We start from the raw sequence: 22,563 nt of genomic DNA on the forward strand, positions 1-22,563 counted from the left end.
TGTTCGTTTTATGAATGTTATATAAATCCTGTCAGATTGGAATTCATGCATTAACGTTGAGGTCTAACACTTCTACTCACTGGAGACACATATGTGGTTTTGCACTATTAAAAAAATATTCTCAGTCAAGCCCTAATCTGAAAAAAATGGTAAATAAGATTTTAATTTCAGTAATAGACAATGAATTGAGGTTATGATATAAGTGTATGATATATGATATATCCAGCTTCCCAGTACTCTAACAGGGCACAGTGCTGCTGTCATGGAATACTTCCTGGGTCTAGCCAGCTTTTCCAAGTCAGAGCTGAGCTGATACATTTGGAATATGACTGCAACCAAACAATATATCAGTCCTTTTATCAGTCCTGTCAGTCCTTTAGCCATGAACTGCTTGCACATATGGTTTACAGAACATCTGAATGCACTTTTCTCTGAGAAGAATCCACATCTTCACTAGATCATGCGTCAACCCAACATTCTTCCCCAAATCAATTATCTAATTATTACCCAGTTCTTACCTGGAGGAGAATTTGGCTGTAATGGTGTAATGGGTTTCAGATAAAGTGATTGAGGAAAAGTATCTGGCAAAATGTCACTAATAGAATGTAATGCAAATGGCTCTGCAATATAGTGAATAGTTAAGTGCATTTCTTTCCACGATCATGCTAGTTATAGTTAAATGACGTGCTTATGACTGCAATGAAGGAAGATGATGTGTCCTGTTTACTGTTTGTCTACAACGGTTTCATTGAAAGCCTGCTGCAACAAGACAATGGTCCTATTCACAACAAACTACCACAAGATGAGGTAGCACCATTTTCCAACACGTTTCTCCTGCCAGATTGGTAATATATTAAACCATCCACTCTCACTACAGCTATTCTGGTCTGATCTGAACTGAATCATCTGTGACCCTCTCAAGCAGAGCACATAAAATGTTTGCAGTCTTGGACAGTACTGAATGTCACATAAATGCAAAGAAGACATTGACTGAATTTACTGGAATTATAATTTTTTGGACATTTATTGGCTGTGAAGAAGTTGCGTGTGTGTGTGTGTGTGTGTGTGTGTGGCCATGGGGTTCACTTATTTTAAACCCTTGTCTGCCAAACGCAATTAGAGCTCAATGGCATTTGGCAGCCATGGAGATTGATTGAATTGACACCTCAAGTGAATTGCACTGCCTGTGAACTGTGGGAATGTAAAAACATTGTGGTGTCAAGAAAAAGTTTTAGAGCCAATGGAATGGGTTCAGGAAATCAGCGCCATTTTTACGTGTTTCATGTTTTTCATTTTTTCAGCCACATATTTTCATGTATTCTCTCAGAACTCCTCTGTGATGACCTGATATATTTATACAAAAAATACCAATAGTAATAGTCAATTAGGATAATAAGTCAGAGGATGCAAAATTTACAAGAAATTTGCAACGTGTAACAGGAATGTGGAAATAAAAAATTACAATTGCATTATATTCAGCAGATGCCTTTATCCAGAGCAACTTACAATCAGTAGTTACCGGGACAGTCCCCCTGGTGACACTCAGGGTTAAGTGTCTTGCTCAGGGACACAATGGTAATAAAGAGAGGGGTTTGAACCTTTGACTTTGTGGTCTCATAGGCGATAGTCTTATCCACTAGGCTACTTCAAGCTCTGCACCCATGGGACATTCTAAATACGAACTACACTAACAAAGGGCCTCTGTTGCAAGACATCTGCCTTGCTGCTTGAGGTCACTGACAATATCTTGTAGACACAGATTAGGCTAGAACAAAAGGTTAACCCACTCTCATGTAATGCAAAAATCCTGGCATACTTGGTTCTGTAAGACAACCACAGAAAGGAACTTTATTTACAGCAAACCTGGACAAAACAGGTCTATTGGTTTCACTAAATCAAAGAAGAGTTTAATCAACAAATTTCCTACCAAGTTGTCCACCTGTATAGAAATCTGAATTCAGACTGGAACCTTGAAAAAGGTCAGTATGGACGATCAGAACCTACATGCATTGTACTATTTTCTGCTAACTGGGACATTTAATTAGTTAAGTCATGTATTAATTAATTAATTCATTTAGAACTAGGATGTATGGTCTAGTATCATAAAGAAAAACAAAAAAAAATGTCATGAGCATCTTTTCTGTTCAAAGGATGTGGACTTGGAACTTGGACTTGGAACGTGGGTGGTAGTAGCCTAGTGGGTAACACACTCGCCTATGAACCAGAAGACCCGGGTTCGAATCCCACTTACTACCATTGTGTCCCTGAGCAAGACACTTAACCCTTAATTGCTCCAGGAGGACTGTCCCTGTAACTGCTGATTGTAAGTCGCTCTAGATAAGGGCGTCTGATAAATGCTGTAAATGTAAACTGTTTCCTTTTGATCGTGCAGGGTTTACGGTCTGAAACGCTCTTGAGCAGCGTTCCAGACCCCAGAAGGACCCTATTTTTGCTGCTGACTGTCACTGTGAACACTTTATCATCACTTTACTGTGTTTCCAATATAGAACATCTTTTCATAAGGATTCAGTTCACTTCCTGTCAGTGTTATGCTTTAGGTCATGCAACAAAGGAATTTTAACTGAAGAACTAGAGTCAGAATCCAATGCTAGAAAAAAATGTCCCACCCACGAAAACAAGGAACTGAAGGTACTCAGGGCGATGGCAAAGTTTTTATATGAGAAAAAAAATGCTGTGCTGAAAGTAAGATGCACACTTTCACTGCTCAGGTTTAAAAAAAATAAGTATAAAACATTATTGTGTAACAGACAGTTTTATTGTGGGATGGCTCTACTTGAAAAAAGTCAGGAAGGATCCAGGGGTACATTTCCCAAAAGAATTGCTTGCTTGTAGCATCTGCATGCATCTGAATGGGTCCAACAGCTAACCTAAGCTTTGAGAAATGCACCCTGGAACCCTCGATCTAAAGACAGATCGAAAACGTAAAAAAAAAAAGTTAATTTCACTTCACTGACCCTGCGGAACAAAGAATGTTCAGAACTATTTAAATGTTTCCATCCATTGTACTTGGTGACCTCATTTGAGCCATGATCATAAGCGCATAAGCTTTATGTCAAGGAAGAACGTCCGGCAAAGCAATTTATGATGTAAGATTTACAAAGCCAATTTGCAAAAAAACATCCAAAAATATTCAGGCATCTGTAGTGTTTTCTCACATCTCTGTCACAGTCTCCTTAAACACTGATAGTCATCTATATGAGACCAATTTTGCCAAAGAAAGCAACGCTTAGAGACAGAAGACAGACTGGAAGGCCTGAGACCAGGCAGGGCGTATACTGTACGAAGATCCACCCGGCTTTTCAGAAGGAGGCAAAGAATGAAGCCATTCCCTAATGTTCACAATCGCGAATGGATGACCGTGTTATTTTTCCTCAGCTCTGTGGAAGAATTATTAGAGCAGATGTTTGTACAGCTGTGCCCGTCTGAAGGAAAGTCTGGAGCATTTGTGGAACTACAAACTTGAAGAATGAAAATCATTTGAATAAGAAATGAAATCATTTTCTTTACTTGTGAAACGGACCGGCTTGATGCTGCTCGTTACCTCATGTCCTCATTGGACCGTGTAGCATGATTTCACTGCACGTAAAGGCGAACCGCAGAGCAGGCGGCCAACTTTCTGTTTGTAAAATGTCTGAGTGTAATTCCGATTATAGTGAACATAAGTGTTTTGTGCAGTTCTATCCGTGGAGGTTAAATTGTGTGCAATTAAATGCAATTTTTATGAACCCATACTACATTCTTAATTACATTACAGTTCATTAAAATGAGGTTCAATTTGTGGCTAGTTTTCATAGTACTCGTTTGTAACTTTTTTTTCTAAATCTGTTGAACATGCAACATGTGGATGTGTTGCAGTGTTGTTCAAATGTCTAAAATACGAATGTATAAAATTAAAATGTATAGAATTCATCAACAGGTATTGCTAACAATAGATAATTGCTAACCTAGTTATCTATGTTGTTTTTCCAGCATGCAAATTGGAACGCAGTCAACTAAGATGTGACGTTGTAATTAGTTTTTTAGGTGAAATGATGGTATCATAAAAATATACATTAGTTTTAGGCCATTATCAGTTATCATTTAGAATATTGGAGCAATCACATAAATTTATAACTGCATGTGTATAGGTTATTGTATTTTACCAATGATTGTTAAAGGATGCATTGTCCATGTATGGTTAATAGATTGATAAGAGCATGGGAAGACACAAAAAAAAAAAAAACATGTTCTATTCCAAGAATTAGTCAGAGCACATTGCTGGCAGAAGGGCAGTCCAGACTATTGGAATTTCAGTTTTTCATTTTTGGGGTGGAATGGTATCTGATGAGATTAGGTTGAAGGTCTTCATAGCTTTCCCATGAACGTCTGTCTAACCCAACTGACCAGAGGAATTTGCGCAATCCGATCAAAGATTTCCCACGTAGCTTCGTGAAGCAGCTATATTGTTCTGCAAGTTAAATTTAGTCTGGCATTTTCTCTTCAAGTTTTTAGAATCTAAAGAACTGATTGGGCCGAGCATTTCAGGCAATGGCTCTGAGGAGGTCACACACTTCTTACATTCAAGCATGACATAATCTGGAGATTGCTCATTTTCTGCTACATTGAATAGTCTGACACCCTTTGAAGCATTTCCCTCATGATTCATGTCATGGGATTTAAAAAAAATCTTTACTCCAAATAATTCCAGGGCTACGAAGCATATTTCCAAGAAGCACAAACTGTTTCTTCTTCAACTGAAATGTACAATTTCACCACTTTAATTAGTAGCATATGAACTGAGCTAAAGACATGGAATCTATGTGTTTTCAATGTTTAGACTTTCACACTTCAGAGACTGTAGATCAGGTTTCCTGCATTAGATAATGTGTGAATGTCCCCTATTTTATGAATTAACACGCCTTTGTGGCATGAAACCATGTAATACACAAGCAGTTTGGGATCAGAAGGTTGCAGGTTCGAATCCCACCGCTGTTCCCATTGTTACCTAACTCGATCTTGCGGCATGAAGAGTAAAATAGAATAGACAGGACAGCCTGTCTATTTTTGCACTTTCACCCAGACTTCTGTCTCTGAGCAAGTGGCTTACTAAAGGCAACAGTCCAGAGGAGAGCTGCTGTATTGCCAGTGATACCATGCTCACCCCACTAATTTGAGATCCTGGCCTGGAGTCGTGATGAAGGCACTGAGGGGACAGAGGGCATTGATGGGCCTTGTTTTCATGTTCATTCCACATGTCACTTTGTTTCCTGCAAGTTGTGGTGTTTTTCAGTACTGATTCTGTGCTAAGTGGGAGTCTGCTGCTATAGTTCACAGTTTTGTCAACTTTGAAATTCAGTCACAATGATTATGGAAACCAGGCCCAGTTTATAAAAGTAAATTAAATTAAAGAAAAATTTTAAAATATTAAAATAAAACTGTAAAAAGACGTCTGATCGTTTGAGGTAAAATTCCATCTACAATATGTGTAATACTCACTTACACATTACACATGAACCAGCAGTGAATAAATACATGACATCACGTGCCAAAAATAAATAAATAAAACACATTCTTCATGCTACTCTAGCTCCTTCAATTATTTTTAACTACACAAGAAGAATGTCTGCACATATACTTCCTACATGAACCATATAAATTTCTGAGCAAAAAAAAGTCATTACACAAATAGTATAAACTGCAGACCGAGACCAAATAAAATCTTAGCGATGACAGCAGCAGGAGGATCATGAAGACTGTATTGTTGTAATAAAGAACCGTACTCTGTTCATGGTCCTCCTGCACTTGTCAACACTTTATTCCAATAAAAAGGAACGTTCAAATAAAAATGAATATGCATAAAATGCTGACATCCCCAATAAATCATTACATGAATGTCTTAATAATGCTCTGTAGCAGAGTCTAAGATAGTTACTGTGCTTCTTCCTGGTAATATTTTGACATCTAACATAGCAGCCTCAAGGTGGCGATATGAGGCTGGCATATTTTATTCCTTGTCATGTACAAGTCCCCGAGCTGGATATTGTTCACATGCAAAAAATTAATCTGGAAAAAAAAAACGGACACAGCCAATGTGATAAATTAATATTTTATGTTGTATACTCAACAGAGGCCATAAACATGACATTTCGAGATTCCAGCATGCATGTATTATGAGACAGTGTCTTTTTTCTTTAAATGCTGTTTGATTCTTGCTTCCACACAACCCTGAGAACTGCAGTTCGCGGATTATCTGGCTGGTTTAAACAGGCAACCTGTTAATGAGAAGTTTCAGGAACCAATCACATATTTCCTGGATGATGTCAGGCTAGTGGGGAAGAGGCCGAGCATAACACTGCTCTGAGCTGGTGGAGGGCTCTGTTGTCCACGTGCACAGGGGTAAATTGTTCCCAGGCTCAGGCCTGCAAGTTCTCCGGAGCCCTCTGTGGACCTGCATGCCCAGCTGTGAGCAGCATTATGCCTGTGCCAGCCCTGTGATTGAGTTCTCTCAACCCGTGTGCCAAGAATTACAACTGCAGGAATGCCTGGATGCAGGAACCACATTTTCAGCTAATACCTCACAAAGTGACCATAAAAGGCCGAGAGTCTTTTGCAAAAGAACCAGAACGGGGAAACAAAATGTATTTAAGGTAACATGAACACAAATTGGGTGAAGCTACATTTCCGAAATGTCACATGTAATAAACATTAAAATAAATGAGATGCTCTGTGACATTACTCTTTGTGTATCTGCACTAATAAAAGCTTATGCATGCGGCATTTAGTAAGTAAGTGGACTCCAGAAAGCAGTTTATTTTGTGAAACCTCTCATTACGACAGCACAGCAGGGGGAAAATGACCCCTTCGAACCAGCCACAGTGTGCACAGTTAGGAGGCAGACACTGACTCATGCCTCCCTACCTATTAAATTTGGACAATATATATATGAAGTATGTCATGTTGACTAAAAGCACTGTGGTATTACAAACCAGTGTAATTCAGGATGTCATTCAGTATTCAAATAATTGTCTTTGCTGAAAAAGCACTAAACATTAAATAAAGGAATCTAATTTGTCATTTACATTATTATGTAAATTAAATATATGTCATTTACAATTTTCCTGAAAGAAAGGAAATGAAATCATATAATGTCTACGGATTCTTCATTTCTGTTGTATATTTTATAAATGTTTTTATGATGTTAATAAAAAATAATTTCATGGCTGTCAAATGTAGGATGGCACTGCCATCTTGCGGTGAAAACACAACATGACAACCTGAACAAACGTCTGATCCTATACATGTTGCATACTAAACACTGTAAACAAATTAGGTCAGCAATTAAAGAAATAATTACAAAAATATTTTAAATTGGCAGAACATTTTATTTTTTTATTTTTCTGAGAATTTCATTCACATGATGTTTATTCATTGGCGGATAAATGTTGTGACAATGGTCACAAGAAAATACAAATTATTATTTCTAGGAATTACTAACTACCTCCATGATTAGCCTGTTTACAGGACCGGAATCCAAACTCGAGTAAATGTGTTGTAATCCAGTGGACATTTTCAGGACATTGACCATAAGAACCAGCTTTGCCGAGGACTACAGTAAGTACAGCAGGTAAAAACAGTGTAAACTATTTTCAAAATTCAATAATATTCACCAACCCTGAGAATTCATGCCCATTCCCTTGCAATCCATTTAGTGCCAAGCAGTGCATACTTTTAGGATATAGCTATAAATATCCCATATTTGTACCATGACAGCAGATTTTGCATGTGACAACGCAACAGACATTTCTAATCTCACAACATGTTTTATGTTCAGATGTTGTACAGTTTAATGCTCAGATCTATATTATTTAGTATGTATTACAACAGACTTATACCAGCAGTGTTGTAAATAATGTTCAACAAAATGTTTACCCCTTAAAGCCCAGAGATGAGCATCACAGAAAAAAATTATTGAAACTTTCAGCATAAAAAGGAACTTTTTAAAGTTCCTATATATTTCTATATAGTTTCTATATATTTTTTTCTAAACGTAGTGGGAGGTTTAATGCCTCAGTGCTACTATGTCTAATTTATTCATACGGATCCCAGGGATTTTCCCTATGATTTGTTTTTTATTGCTCTTGTGTGTCATGTCTGTTTGTGATCTTGTTGTCACGTGTGTGAGTGTGACACTTGTGTGTTGTGCCAGTCATTAAATAAGCAATTTCTGGACTAATAAAGTTTTCTGATTCTGAATAGGCTGTCTGTAAGGAAAGGGCTTATAATAACTATTCAGTGAATAATCATCGAGTCTGCCGCCCACTCCTTACTTATTTCCCTGTTTGAGTTGCTGCAGGATGACGTGGTGACATTAGCTCAGGGATCCGCATTGGTTTCTCCACTGTTTTCTGCATTCTGTCCCGGCTGTAGTTGCTCTTGGTCACCTTCCTGAGGGGGACGGCTTCGCTTGAAAAATCCACACTAGAAGGCAAAGCCACACAGATGACTATTTACTAATGTCTATGAATTTATAGACCAATACTAATGCTATTTCTTACTATTTCTAGAAAAATATATAGGACATTGCATCACACAGCCTTGAGCTGCTGCCCCACCCTGAGCCCGGTGTTAAACTGTATCACAGACAGGTTTAGAACTGTTTTCAGTGATTTAGATAATAAACAGTAACATCAGTCCAAAAGAATGGATAATTGAAATGCATTTTAAAAATGTATGACTACAGTACTACTCTATGTAATAATCTTTTATTTTAAATGTTGTTTAGTGAATACGTTTTTCTTTGCTGGTGTTTGGATGCCATGCTTTGCACAAGTATGCATATGCAATAGCTGATCAATGTGACCATGGGACACTTGAAATATACAGGAAGGCCAGTATGTATATTTTAAAGACATGACAAAATTTCTAAAAAAATGATATGATTTATGTAACAAAAAAGATTGGATTAACAGAAAAGCATTGGCTTACGCTGATAAGCGTCCCATGACCAATTATTATAGTAAGTTCATAAAAAAAGGGCAGTAACGCTGGAGGGGAATCTAAACACAAGACCACAACAAGACAAGAGACATGGCAGCAGAGGACGCACTCCAAACCACACAAATAGCACGGTGACCTGCACGATCTGCAATAAAGTTGCTAATGCCTTATTATTTAAATATTTATATATACACACAGAAATTGGACCAACCTTGTACATAATAAAGATGAGCAGAGCCAGCAGTGCAAGTCCAGCCAGTACAGCCAGAACTATGATCCAGTAAGGAACTGCCAGCTGCATTCCAGGGATCACTGCTGCCACCAGAGTAGTGATCTGCAGAAACATACATTACTGTATGTTAACTTCAGACTGTGCTTATTTCTTTGGGATCGAAAATGCACACTTGTGTGAACACCTACTTTAGTTGAGCCGGAAGGCAGTGTGTACTGCAGCTGTTTATATGGCATTTCTTTCACAGAGAAGGTGCTGGTGGAGATGACAGAATATGAGCGGTTCTGATTTTCTTCCTGAATCGGCAGCACAATGTAGTGAGTACAAACACACACACAAACTAAAACCATTACAGCTGTAGACAGAAAGAGTGTAAGAGATGAAAGTTTATATTTCTGTAACCTTTCACGCCACGATTACGATTTATCTGTAATCAATATAATATTAGTATGAGTTGCTGCATGCAGAAGTTCAAAAAAGGACACACCAAGAAGAATTAGTGATACCTTGAGGAAGGTGTCCACGGCAAGTCGTGAGCGTATATATAGTGTGGCAGACATCATTTTCTCCAGACGGCCTACATCACATGTTAGCTTCAAACATAAGGCCTTACTGCAGTCCTACAAAGAATAATGTATATCTTTTTAGACATTTTACATAAAGAGTACTGTTTTTTAGAATTATGTGTTTATCTATTAGCATTAAAAATGCAATGTATATAAACCAAAGAACAGCTTATTGGTCATATCGGTTTGGTGAATCTTTAGAAGGTAACATACCAGTATCACAAGCTCATCCTCCTTTGGCTTTTCGTCAATGTCACGACGATTACGCGTTCGTCCTTCTCCCCGATCTCCACCATCTGGGGTGGTTTGGTTTTTTGTGTCAATCGCTGCCTAAAAAAAAGTACATAATATCCCCCCCAAAATAAAACCAGTGACTAGGTCAGCCTATTAGTTTTCATTCAAACTGTATTTGTACACATGTGGGTACTCACAGTAAGATTAAGTGGGTTGATTACTGCATCTGTTCTGCATTGTATTGGACCATCAGTTTGGAATCGCGTGATGTACAAGAGCGACCCATTGGTGAAGCTGTATGGCCACTGAACCTCCATTACAGCCTTGCTTATTGTACTAGGTCCTATATTCACCAGCTGGTTGATTTAAAAGAAGGATGTCAGTGACGAAACAACAACCTCCTGTTTATTCTAACATGGAGTGAAAAGTGAAAGTGAAGTGATTGTCATACACAGCACACGGTGACACAATGAAATGTGTCCTCTGCATTTAACCTATCGGCCTTAGTGAGCAGTGGACAGTCATGACAAGCGCCCAGAGAGCAGTGTGTTGGGACAGTGCTTTGCTCAGTGGCACCTTGGCGCTTTGGGATTCGAACCGACAAACCTCTGATTATGGGGCTGCTTCCTTAACAGCTAGGCCACCATTGCCCCTGCATTTGAATTCAGAATTTGTGTGTTTTACATATTTTCAGAGTGACCTTTCTTTAGTTTCAATACTGCCTAAATCTTTTGCATAGTATAGTAACTTTGTGTATAGGCGTTGCTAACATGATGCTTATGTAATCACATAGCTACCCTTAGATTTAATATATTCTGAATAATACAACCCATTGGATAATATTGATGATCTTATCAAATATTCTCCAATACGACGTCAGACATATGTGATTAATAATCACTGGACTAACCAACTTCACACACAGTAAATGACAAATTTTTCAGTACTTGGTATGTATGCACAACTGCTGGGCCAATGTCATCTTCCACCTCAGGGGGAACTTTTGGCTCCCAGTTCGGTAGGGGTAGGACAATCTCATCAGGATACGACACACTGAAAGAACCATTTTTTTCTGTTTCAATTTCAAGCATTTGAAAGTCTCTTTTGGACATTTTCTAGGTACTATGGTCATAATGGCATATGAATGCATACAGATTTTGCTTACCCACGGATGTCAATTGTGGCTAAAACAGCTAGTTTTGTGGTGGAGGAAATGAGGCTGCTGATTCCATTTTGCTGGTTGGTGCTAATAAAACAACATACATTTTAATGACTCTTAAGTCTTTAGACAGAACTAGCAATAATTAGCTTTATGTAACTGTATCTGTTTGGACCTGCGGATCTGCAGTTGAAATGTCACTGCCGTGTCAACGTCAGACACTTGGTTCAAGCTGAATTGGAGAATAATAATGACCTATGGAAAGGAAAAAGGCAGAGAAGGAGAAGAAGAAAAGTTGTAAAGCTGCCATTCTAATTTCATGGCCAACTTCAGTGGTCTAACTACAGCAGTTACTGAAAGAGTGTTGTTGTGACAGGCTACTCACAGATGTTCCTGATTTCATAGGGTTTCCAAGGTCACACACCACTTCTCTTGTCTGATTCTCTTGCTTGTAGGCACATGATGCATGAGTTCCCTTTGTCAAAACAGCATGCATTTGTTTAATTACCTATGGTCAAGGTTTAATTATCTAAGCTTATTGTTACAGGTAGTAATTTGGTTGGTGCAACCGTACCGGATTAACCATGCGGTTAAACTCTGCCTGTGGTGGTATGATAACATGTAGTTCAGCTTCATATGCACCCTCTCCAGCATTCTGAGCTGTGACCTCCAGATTTATTGGACTGTCGTCACCAATATAGACCTGGTCCCTGTCACTAATAGCACACAGTCATAGGTAAGGACACAAACCTATAAAAAGTGTGCAGTATACGTAGGTACATGTCCAGTGACCTAAGTAGAGATCCTCTGCTTTCTTCTTCATAGTAGTACAGACAGTTAAACATAATCTGTGTTACTTTCAAACTGACTTAAACAGATTTTTAAAAAAAACTTACTTCTTAACCGAAAGCTGCAGGTCTGGTATGCAAATGTTGTCCTCGCCACATTCCAGTAAGATACTAACCTAAGCATCAAAGGCACAGGGAACACATTCATTTTTTTTAGTCTTATGTTACTCACCACTAGTAAAGGTCCCTTTGTTGCTCGCATTAACCTGTTTGATCATGTTGCTTGAGCTGAGTTGGCTGAGGATGGGCTGGAGGCCCGAAGAGTCTGCAGCACTGGTGTAGTCCACCTTGTACTCCAGAAACACGGCTATGGGTGTGAACTTATCCCTGAATTCTGAGTCTGCCTGAGGTACACAAAGATTTGTGGCATCTTACAGACTATTGACTGACTGATAAGCTTAGCAGAATTATCAGGTTAAATGCTACAAACTCACTATGAGATAGGCGTCCAGCAGGTCACATGTGGGCTGGCTGTTGCTGGACACAGTCATGTCTTTGCTGTTCAGCGAGGAGCTGCTTAGCAAAAAGAGAGCTCTCTTTTTGGCCACCTTCGGCTTCAACCAATCAAGTGACACATTAACCGTGACCTCTAAAATAAGACAAGATGACCCTTTATTAGTCTCACAAGTGGGAAATGTACAAGCAACGTGCATCTCCTAGACAAGAAAAGGGACAAAAAGCAAGGGATGCTATAATGCTTGCATTCATCTATTCCTCATTTCACAGAAAATGTGATTTGCATGCTTAAACACATTTGGAACAAACAGAAAAACAAAGCCACTCACTGAAAGTAGGGGAGAGTCCATAGCCTTTTGCCATCAGACAATATTTAACTTTAAAGCTGAAAAAGGCAATAAAACAAGTCATATGCATGAAGTTATTGAAAGCGTCTGCATACCTCTCAGTCAAACTGATGCTGGCCCTAAAAATGTGGATGCCGTGTTGAGGCTCCTTGGCTGTATTGCAAGTTAAGCCTTTATCGGGAACCAATCATCAGCCATCTCTGTCACTACATGTACAACATCAGTATCTCCTCAACAACGTCCGAGACTGATTTTCATCAGAGTGTGCTACTAGTTTGTTAAATAGCCCTCATGCAGTACAAATTCAATTTCTGTCGAAGACACCACACTTCAGACACATTAAACTGGCATTTTCCAAGAAGTTTGCATTGAATGTTAACTTATAAATGCTGTTAACTTATAAATACTGATAAATGCTGTAAATGTAAATGTTATAGTAAAATATTACAATAATAACAGTATTAATGCTAGCATTTTAATTTTTTTTTTTATTATTTGGAATATTTCCCACCAGCTGACTTTATTCGATGTGAGTGGAAGAGTGCAAGACATGTCCTTTGGGCTTAGAATTTGAGGAGTGAGGTCCAGAGTGACATTGATGGAGATGATGGGACGTGCCCTGCAAAAAAAAAAAAAAAGAAGATATATACAAACCAACTGATTTGAACAGCATACTCAATTTGCAACACACTGTTTACTATTAAAACCTCAATTTATTTGTTTCAATATACAATTAAAGTAAATGGTTAGATATCTGTATTGAAGTTTTACCTGTATAAAACTGCTTTATCTGACCCAAATGCTCCCACAAGCACATCTGCATTGTGACAGACATATAACAAAATAAACACATTTCATATTGTTGTAATTGTTTATGAAACATATTCTCACCGTAGTCTGTTTTTACCTGGATAGCCATTTTTATCAATGTCAGTCGCTCCTTGCAAAGAAAAGCCAAAGCTTGGTGGTAATGTGGAGGTTGAGGCCCATTGACCTACCAGGATCTGGGTGCGTACTGGCCCTGAACTTCCTGCTTGCCCATTAAACACATACACAACACCCTTCCCATCTTGGCCACCATATGGAGCAGAGATTGCTACATCTGGGAAATCATTTAAATTATTGAATTTATTTTAAATTATTTTGTATTGCATAACTTATGCTTCGGCTTAACATATGTGTTTGATATGGCTTACCATTGTATCCGTCCTTGTCCAGATCTCCAAGTGGACTGATGGCACTACCAAAGCGGCCATAGATGTCATAGCCAAGTAAAAACAATGGCGGCTGGAAGGAAAATCCTCCTTTTCCAAGATACACATAAACCTGCCCCAGCTCTCTGATTTTACCATCAGATCCAGGATACATAAATAGAGGAGCGCCCGCTAATAGGTCCATCGACCTAAGAATGATTGAATAACGCAATGTAAGGGACACAGACTATGAAAATAGGCAGCAGGTAAACCTACCACGCCTAACAGGAGTAGAGTTTTCACTCACCCATCACCGTTTATGTCCACCGCAGCAACCGAATGGCCGAAGTAGGAAGCCATCTAAGTCACAAGAGAGACATACAGTTGAAACCAAAAGTTTACATCCACTGTATAAAAAGACATAAAACTGAAATTAAATCATACAAAACCCTTTCAGTTTTAGGCCTATTCAGATGCCCAAAATCATTTCTATTTGCTAAGTGTTAAAATCATGTGTGAGAGAATTTTTTTGAGATTTTTTTATTACTTTCTTCAAAGTCAAAAGTTTGCATAGACTAAGGTTACTATGCCTTTAAACTATTTGGGAAAGCCCAGATGATGATGTCATGACTTTGGAAGGGAAGCGTCTAATAGTTTAATTGACACCAACTGAGTGAAAAAAAAGTGAAGTGATTGTCATTGTGATACACAGCAGCACAGCACACAGTGCACACAGTGAAATGTGTCCTCTGCATTTAACCCATCACCCTTTGTGAGCAGTGGGCAGCCATGATAGGCACCCGGGGAGCAGTGTGTGGGGACGGTGCTTTGCTCACTGGCACCTCAGTGGTACCTTGGCAGATCGGGATTCAAACCGGCAACCTTCTGATTACGGAGCCGCTTTCTTAACCGCTAGGATATGCTTAACACCTGTGGATGTATTTAGAAGACCCGGGTTCGAATCCCACTTACTACCATTGTGTCCCTGAGCAAGACACTTAACCCTAAGTTGCTCCAGGGAGACTGTCCCTGTAACTACTGATTGTAAGTCGCTCTGGATAAGGGCGTCTGATAAATGCTGTAAATGTAAATGTATTTAAAGGCACACAAAACACTGCTTCCTTTTGTGACAGCATGGGAAAGTCTAAAGAAATCAGCCAAGACATCAGGAAGAGAATTGTGGACCTCCACAAGACTGGTTCATCCTTGGGAGCAATTTCCAGATCCCTGAAGGTGCCACTTTCATCTGTTCAAACAATTATACGCAAGTATAAACAACATGGGAATGTCCAGCGATCATACCGCTCAGGAAGGAGATGGTTCCTGAGTCCAAGAGATGAACGTGTTCTGGTGTGGAATGTGCATATCAATCCCAGAAAAGACCTTGTGAAGATGCTGGCTGAAGCTGGTAAGAGTGTATCACTATCCACAGTGAAACGAGTCCTGTAGCAACATGCGCTGAAAGGCTACTCAGCGAGGAAAAAGCCATTACTCCAAAAGCGATGTAAAAAAAGCCAGATTACACTTTGCAAATACACACAGGGACAAAGACCCTAATTTCTGGAGACATGTCCTGTGGTCTGACGAAACAAAATTTAACTGTTTGGCCATAATGACCATCGTCATATATGGAGGGAAAGGGGGGAAGCCTTCAATCCTGAGAACACCATCCCAACTGTGAAGTACATAGGTGGCAGCATCATGTTGTGGGGGTGTTTTGCTGCAGGAGGAACTGGTGCACTACACAAAATAGATGGCATCATGAAGAAAGAACAGTATGTTTAAATATTAAAGCAGCATCTCAAGACATCAGCCAGGAAGTTGGGCGCAAATGGGTCTTCCAAATGGACAATGACCCTAAGCATACTGCATAATTGGTTACAAAGTGGCTTAAGGACAATACAGTCAATATTTTGTAATGCCCATAACAAAGCCCTGATCTCAATCCCTTAGAAAATTTGTGGTCAGAGTCTACAAACCTGACTCAATTACACCAGTTCTGTCAAGAGGAATGGGCCAAAATTCCATTAAACTGTTGTGAGAAGCTTGTGGAAGGATACCCAAAGCTGAATGACTTAAACAAGTCATTCAGTTTAAAGGCAATTCTACAAAATACTAAGCAAATGTATTTAAACTTTTGACTTTGAAGAAAGTAATAAAAACATCTCTAAACGGACCTAAAACCCTGAAAGGGTTTTGTATGATTTAATATCAGACAGTAAGAAAAAGCTCTATGTATTTTTATACAGTGTATGTAAACTTTTGGTTTCAACTGCTCGCGTACATACCTGTAGTCCGGAAATGTTTGCAACAGACTTCATGTTTTTCCCATTCAAAATGTTCACCTGAACAATATGAGAAGAAAGTGATCTTCTGGCTTCTATTAAAACTGAGACCTGACTGGTCAGTGGCATTTGAGAAAAAAAACTAAGAAAGTTAAAATATCTTACATAACCAAGAGTCTCAATCCCTCTAGGCACTCCAGTAACATAATCTATAAAAAGCAGGAATAGGGGAAAAATTATTTTATGCTGTTAACTAAATGTTCTGCAGTGTGTAACTGATGTCATCTTACCATCATCACCATCACCATTAAAATCACCAACAGCAACAGAGTAACCTAAACAAAATATATGTAAAGTATTAAAAACATACACTTTTACATACCATGGATTAAGCTGATCGTGCATTTTATGTTGCAAGTCATGTGCACACTGGGCACCTAAATAATGTCAGATTTGCAATGGTCCTTTATTCAGAGTATAATATGGACTGATATGGGTTTATTACAATGAATTTATTGATAGGGCCTTATTTCCATGTGACAGCCTGATGGGGAATGCAGTTTTGATTAATTAAAATGCAAAACATTTGCCGTGTACCAGGGGCACCGTGGCATCACATACTTACCAAGGTAACTGTCATCAAAATGATATGTGGCTGGAAGGGTGGCCTGCTGGTTTGCATAGGGGGTGACAAGTTGTCCAGAAAATCTGGTAATTATTTCAGAAATGTCATTGGAGATCAGCTGCCCTGTAAAAAAATATTCATTTGTGAATCAATCAACAAAATGTGCACCCTCAAACATGAACCCATCCTGCTGGAAGTTATGACTAAATAGCTTAGGGCACATCTTGAAACCATGTGTTAATACATTATGGCCTAGTCAGTGTTACCTTGCCAATAATAACTTCCTGGTCCTCCAGTCACCACCCTATTTTTCTATTTCAGGAGGAGGCAACAAGAAAGAAAATCTCAGCCTTTCTGTTGAAGGTGAAGACATTCATACAGAAACACATGTAGTCTCTCTCTTTATATATATATGTGTGTGTGTGTGTGTGTGTGTGTGTGTGTGTGTGTGTGTGTGTGTATATATAAAATAAATACATGTAAAAATGTTTTGGTTAATGAATACAATTACATATTTTATAGCTTAACATACATACCTTACAAAAGTCTGCACTGAAGCCAGCCTGACAAAATCCTTGCCCTTGTGGACCAGATGATCCTGTGAAAAACATTAATGCGTGTTCATGAAAAAAAAAAGTAAGAAGCAACAGAACAGAAGAATAGCTGCCAAATCAACCCTGCATCAAAAAGCAGGAGAAGACATCTTAATTGGGTTAACTTCATGCAGAAAGTCTAATTCAGCTGACAAATTCAGGGTCCTCACCATGCAGGACTTGCTATGATTACAGCTGTATAATGTAAACTACAGTGAATATTAAAAAAATGCAACTACAGATTAAAATGGCATTTTTTTTAATGTAAAACAAAAACAGCCTTAAACTAATATTTAGTCTTAACTAGCTAATATTTAATTTAAGCATCTTTTCATTTTGTCTTCTTGGCTTGAAGTCTATTAGCATGGCACATCTTGACTTGGCATTTTAACAGGAGTTATACCTATATCTACTGTACAGTAATAAAAAATAATTTGTATAATCCCCAAATCAATTCATATACTATGTTCATATACTGTATATGCATTAATATTGTATTAAGGATATGTCTAAAACACACATACCAGTACGGCATGGTGAGTACTCAACAGTCTTCCCACCCTTCCTTAGGAAGCATGTTCCTACAGGCTCTTGATCAGCGGTGCCATACTTGTACAATGGCGCACATGCCTGAAGCAACACCACACATCACATTATTACAAAACATATGCTGGCTCTACTGAGCCCATAATCAGTTGATGCTACGTGTTACAAAGTCTCACCAATATGTTGTCTCCATCAGAGCGAACAGTTGCACCCAACCACTGGCGAGATTTGAACTCCACTTGGACCCCCATTGAATTCTTTCGCTCCACTGAAAAGGAATATAGCATTGTTATAGATTCGTCATGTCTGGCACTGATATCAAATGTCACACTATAGGTATGATATACACTGCTCAAAAAATAAAGGGAACGCTGACTGAATATCAATTTCACAGGCTGCTTTACAAATAGAACAGGTGACAACAGGTAGTGCAGCTCATCCAGGGTGGCACATCAATGCGAGCTGTGGCAAGAAGGTTTTCTGTTTCTGTCAGCGTAGCGTCCAGAGCATGGAGGTGCTACCAGGAGACATGCCAGTACATCAGGAGACGTGTAGGAGACATAGGAGGGCAACAACCCAGCAGGGCAACAACCCCACTCCATGAGGGTGGTATGAGGGCCCGACATCCACAGGTGGGGGTTGTGCTTTCAGTCGTGCAGCACATTTGGCATTTGCCAGAGAACACAAAGATTGGCAAATTTGGAACAGTGCGCTTCACAGATAGAAGTCTGGAGCCACACCTCTGTGGGCTGATAAATTTGATCACTTTTGTTTCATCGGATTTTGTTAGCACATTCAGCTATATACAGAACAAAGTATTTCACAAGAATTTTTCATTCAGATCGAGGATGTCTTATTTTTGTGTTCCCTTTATTTTTTGAGCTGTGTATATGAAAAATACCAATGTACTGTACTTCATAATTTACTAAAAAATTAATCATTCAACCTTTGAATTTAATTTCTGGAGCAATTGATATCACCACGTAGCACCTCAATGAGAAAAAAATGACTAATTGGATACAATCTGGACATTTTCTTGCTAAGTGGTATTTGAACCTGTGACTTTGTGGTCTTTTGGTTCATAGGCGAGTATGTTAACACTGAGTAATACACAGCAAAAAAGTTACAAAAATTTTCGGCTTCCTGGACCTGGCTCTGCTCTCCACTTTACCTGCCCACAGGGTATGCAAACGGCAGGAGACAAACACGCCCGCCTCGCCTCGGAATGGGTTTCGAAACCTGAAGTCTTGGTGTCTGGGCAGGGCACGCCCCATCCACGCCGACGCAGGCGTGCCCTGACGGGTACTGTGTAGAACCTAGGCCTCTGGCATGGGGGGGTGGAGTCAGATGTAAATGGATGAGAGCATCAACCGATGGGTCTTGTGTCACCAGAGCTCTATAGATGGTGGTTCGATCAGCTGAAGGCGTCATCTGTACCAAGCTCCCTGACCTTCAATCGATCTACATCTACATCTACTGGACCAGGGCCAGGAAGGTAGTGAAGGACCTCAGTCACTCCAAAAAAAGAACTGTTCTCTCTGCTGCGATCAAGGAAGCGCTTCTGCTCCCTGAAGGCCAAGACGGAGAGAATGAGGAGAAGCTTTTTCCCGCAGGCTATACAAGCTCTCAACGACAACATTTACATTTTTACATTTACATTTAAGGCATTTGGCAGACACCCTTATCCAGAGTGACATACAACGTGCTTCCATGTTACAATCAATGAAGTGATCAATTCTGGTTCACCAGGACCCCCAACTATGAATACAATCTTTTATTCAATAAGACAAACAATATGAAGGTTACAAGTTAATCTAAATATTCTTTAAAGAGGAAGCTCTTGAGCTGCCGTTTGAAAGTGCTCAGTGACTGAGCTGTTCTGACCTCGAGGGGAAGTTAATTCCAGCACAGAGGGCCCAAGACGGAGAAGAGTCTAGATGAATGTCTTCCTTGTACCTTCAGAGATGGAGGGACCAGGCGAGCAGTACTGGAGGCTCGGAGTATACGAGGTGCAGTGCGGGGTGTAATAAGGGCTGTGAGGTAGGATGGTGCTACTCCACGTCTGGCTTTATAGGCCAGCATCAGTATTTTGAATCTGATGCTTGCAGCTACTGTGGAGGGAACGTAGCAGATGGGCGGTGTGGGAGAACTACTATACTCCACACCTTTTCCCTACCTGTTACACATATTTATGTGTAATGTTTAAAATCTTAAAATTGTAATATTTGGTTATCTTCGCAATATTTCTCTGCATATCATACCGTGTATGGCTGTGTATGTGACAAATAAAATTTGAATTAATACATAGTGCTTCAGTTGACCACGGTCTCCACGAACTGTTGCGCAAACGTCTCCATTTATCCTGTGCAACTCAGTCTTGTGGCAAAAAAAAAGAGAGGCTTCAGGGTCCTCTTCCGCGCATTCCGAGCCACCGTGAGCGCCGGATCGGCAATGTCACGCGTGCCGCGGCGTGTCCGGACACGACCGCGCATTACGCGCGACGCGACGCGACGCGCCCGCTCCGAACGCCGGACTCACCCGCGCTGTCGAGGCTCAGCTGCTGGCACGTCTGGCCGCCCTGCCAGGGACAGTTGAACACCGCGCCCTGCTCCACCAGCGCGGATCCGGACGCGTTCGCCCTGGGCGCCCCGACCACGAGGTTCAGCCTTCGTCGCGACGTGAAAACGACGCGTTATTAAAAAACCATCCCGCAGCGTCATTATTAGTACAATTACTGTCATTTCCGACAACTTCATATTACTGTGAACACATTCGGTAGCTGTCGGCAAGTTAAGTTGAATACGTGCGTACTGGCTGTCGTCCGGAGTGAAGAAATCCACCGAGAAGCCGAAGTAGCTTCCGGCCGGTCCGCTGTAGACCGACGGCTTGGCGACGTCCAGATTATACGCGGCCATGTCCCCGGCCATCAGGAGCACGATCAGCCACTCCATGCTGCCCGAGTGTCATTTAGTTCTCCTGCTGCAGAGACGAGGCGAGACGAGACGAAACGAGGCCACGGACGTCCGTCTGGGAGGAGTTGGCGCGACCAGGAACTTCTGGAGACCGCGAGATGAGGGCTTGACACGCCGACGAGTGGAGATTTAAGGACTCATCCCATTCATCTCTGCACGCCACGTAAGAGTGGAACGATTCGAGCAGATATTAAGAATATATACGCTTTATGGTTCCTATTGATCTCACACACTTGCTTGAACCTACACTGAGATGAGGTTCACCGAAAGCATTATTGAAATTGACAATGAAGTGATTGTGATAGACTGCAGCACAGCAAACGGGGACACAATGAAAGGTGTCCTCTGCTTTAAACCATCACCCTTGGGATTCAAACCAGCAACCTTCTGATTAGGGGGGCCATTTCCTTAACTAGGCCACCACTCCCCTTATTACATCCAATTTTTAAATTCCATGTTATTGTGTTCTCATTGAGGAGGAGGATTCGAGTTTGTCTCTCATCTGTCATCTGCTGGGACAGTGAAATTGAACCGCACACTGAACTCAAATCGATCAAATTCAGAAGAGATGTCCTCAAAAAAAATAAAAATAAATATATATATATATATGTGTGTGTGTGTGTGTGTGTGTGTGTGTGTGTGTGTGTGTGTATATATATATAAACACTGCAGCATGTGACATGCAAACATACTCAATTAGACTTATTAATCCCTCCTCACACACCACTCCAACACAGAAATGCCTGCTGCTTTCTCCTGTGTTGCCTGTTGGGAGACCAGTTTAGAGATCCCCTCTGTGGGAAGACTTTCCTAAGTCTGGCTGGGCGTGGCCAGATGTAATGAAGTGGAAATTAGTGTCTCGAGGTCTCAATGTGCCACACATGTGATTCTAATCTGTTATATTAAAACATGAGAAAAGACGTCTTGCACTGCACACACTACATATGCAGCACAATCCATTTACAGCATTTATCAGACGCCCTTATCCAGAGCGACTAGCAACCAGTAGTTACAGGGACAGTCCCCCTGGAGACACTCAGGGTTAAGTGTCTTGCTCAGGGACACAATGGCAGTAAGTGGGGATTGAACCTGGGACTTTGTGATCTTCTAGTTCATAGGCATGTGTGTTACCCACTAAACTAGCACCACCCCTACCACAATGCACTCATGCTCACATCACCACAAAGCACTGTTGCCAGAGAGGAAATATAAAGGCATTTTTATTTTATTCCACTGTCCACTGTGCACACATCTTGCCTTCTAATGCCCTCTTGTGGTTATCATGACTGTGAAAAAATTCTCAGAGGCCACGAACAATACAAACATTCAGAATGGGTTTCATGCATTAGTGAACCGTTGTGTGAAGGTTGTGAAATGACATGCTGACTACAGACAATTTTGCAATATCTAGTGACATGCGGTGTCTAAAATGTAGTTACAGATCATTAGGCTTTCAACAACACAAAGCTCACAGTGACCAACTGTACAGAATTTATTCAAAACAGTGGCC

At 40.2% G+C, this 22,563-nt stretch overlaps 1 protein-coding gene across 2 annotated transcripts; it reads right to left on the bottom strand.

The window, feature by feature from the left end:
• Positions 1–7,361: 7,361 nt before the first annotated feature.
• Positions 7,362–21,146, bottom strand: LOC114772446 (integrin alpha-V-like). 2 transcript variants are annotated; one of them, XM_028965329.1, is made up of 30 exons: positions 20,893–21,144; positions 20,620–20,747; positions 18,258–18,349; positions 18,060–18,165; positions 17,479–17,540; positions 17,209–17,254; positions 16,943–17,065; positions 16,608–16,652; positions 16,483–16,526; positions 16,321–16,377; positions 14,340–14,392; positions 14,036–14,241; positions 13,747–13,941; positions 13,611–13,656; positions 13,351–13,458; positions 12,822–12,877; positions 12,471–12,625; positions 12,243–12,380; positions 12,085–12,152; positions 11,763–11,904; positions 11,574–11,663; positions 11,364–11,443; positions 11,195–11,275; positions 10,977–11,082; positions 10,227–10,385; positions 10,009–10,125; positions 9,736–9,849; positions 9,418–9,525; positions 9,209–9,331; positions 7,362–8,478 (listed from the first exon to the last, which is right to left on the bottom strand). In XM_028965329.1, exons 1-30 carry the CDS (start codon positions 21,030–21,032, stop codon positions 8,374–8,376), a joined length of 3,093 nt encoding a protein of 1,030 aa, XP_028821162.1. In that variant the 5' UTR covers positions 21,033–21,144; the 3' UTR covers positions 7,362–8,373. The 2 variants fall into 2 exon arrangements, with proteins under 2 accessions (XP_028821162.1, XP_028821163.1); XM_028965330.1 differs by lacking the exon at positions 7,362–8,478 and having other exon boundaries at positions 9,418–9,484; positions 20,893–21,146.
• Between the last annotated feature and the right edge of the window lie 1,417 nt (positions 21,147–22,563).

This window comes from Denticeps clupeoides, unplaced genomic scaffold (assembly GCF_900700375.1).
Source record: "Denticeps clupeoides unplaced genomic scaffold, fDenClu1.1, whole genome shotgun sequence".
In the NCBI taxonomy this organism is placed as follows: Eukaryota; Metazoa; Chordata; class Actinopteri; order Clupeiformes; family Denticipitidae; genus Denticeps; species Denticeps clupeoides.

Excerpts from the sequence above, each read along its gene's own strand:
- LOC114772446 (XM_028965329.1), bottom strand. The coding sequence starts at position 21,032 with ATGGAGTGGCTGATCGTGCTCCTGATGGCCGGGGACATGGCCGCGTAT. Across the intron at positions 17,255-17,478 it reads TCAGTGCAGACTTTTGTAAG|AAAAATAGGGTGGTGACTGG; the intron begins GTATGTATGTTA and ends CTCCTGAAATAG. Across the intron at positions 12,153-12,242 it reads CAAGCAACATGATCAAACAG|GTTAGTATCTTACTGGAATG; the intron begins GTTAATGCGAGC and ends TTTGATGCTTAG.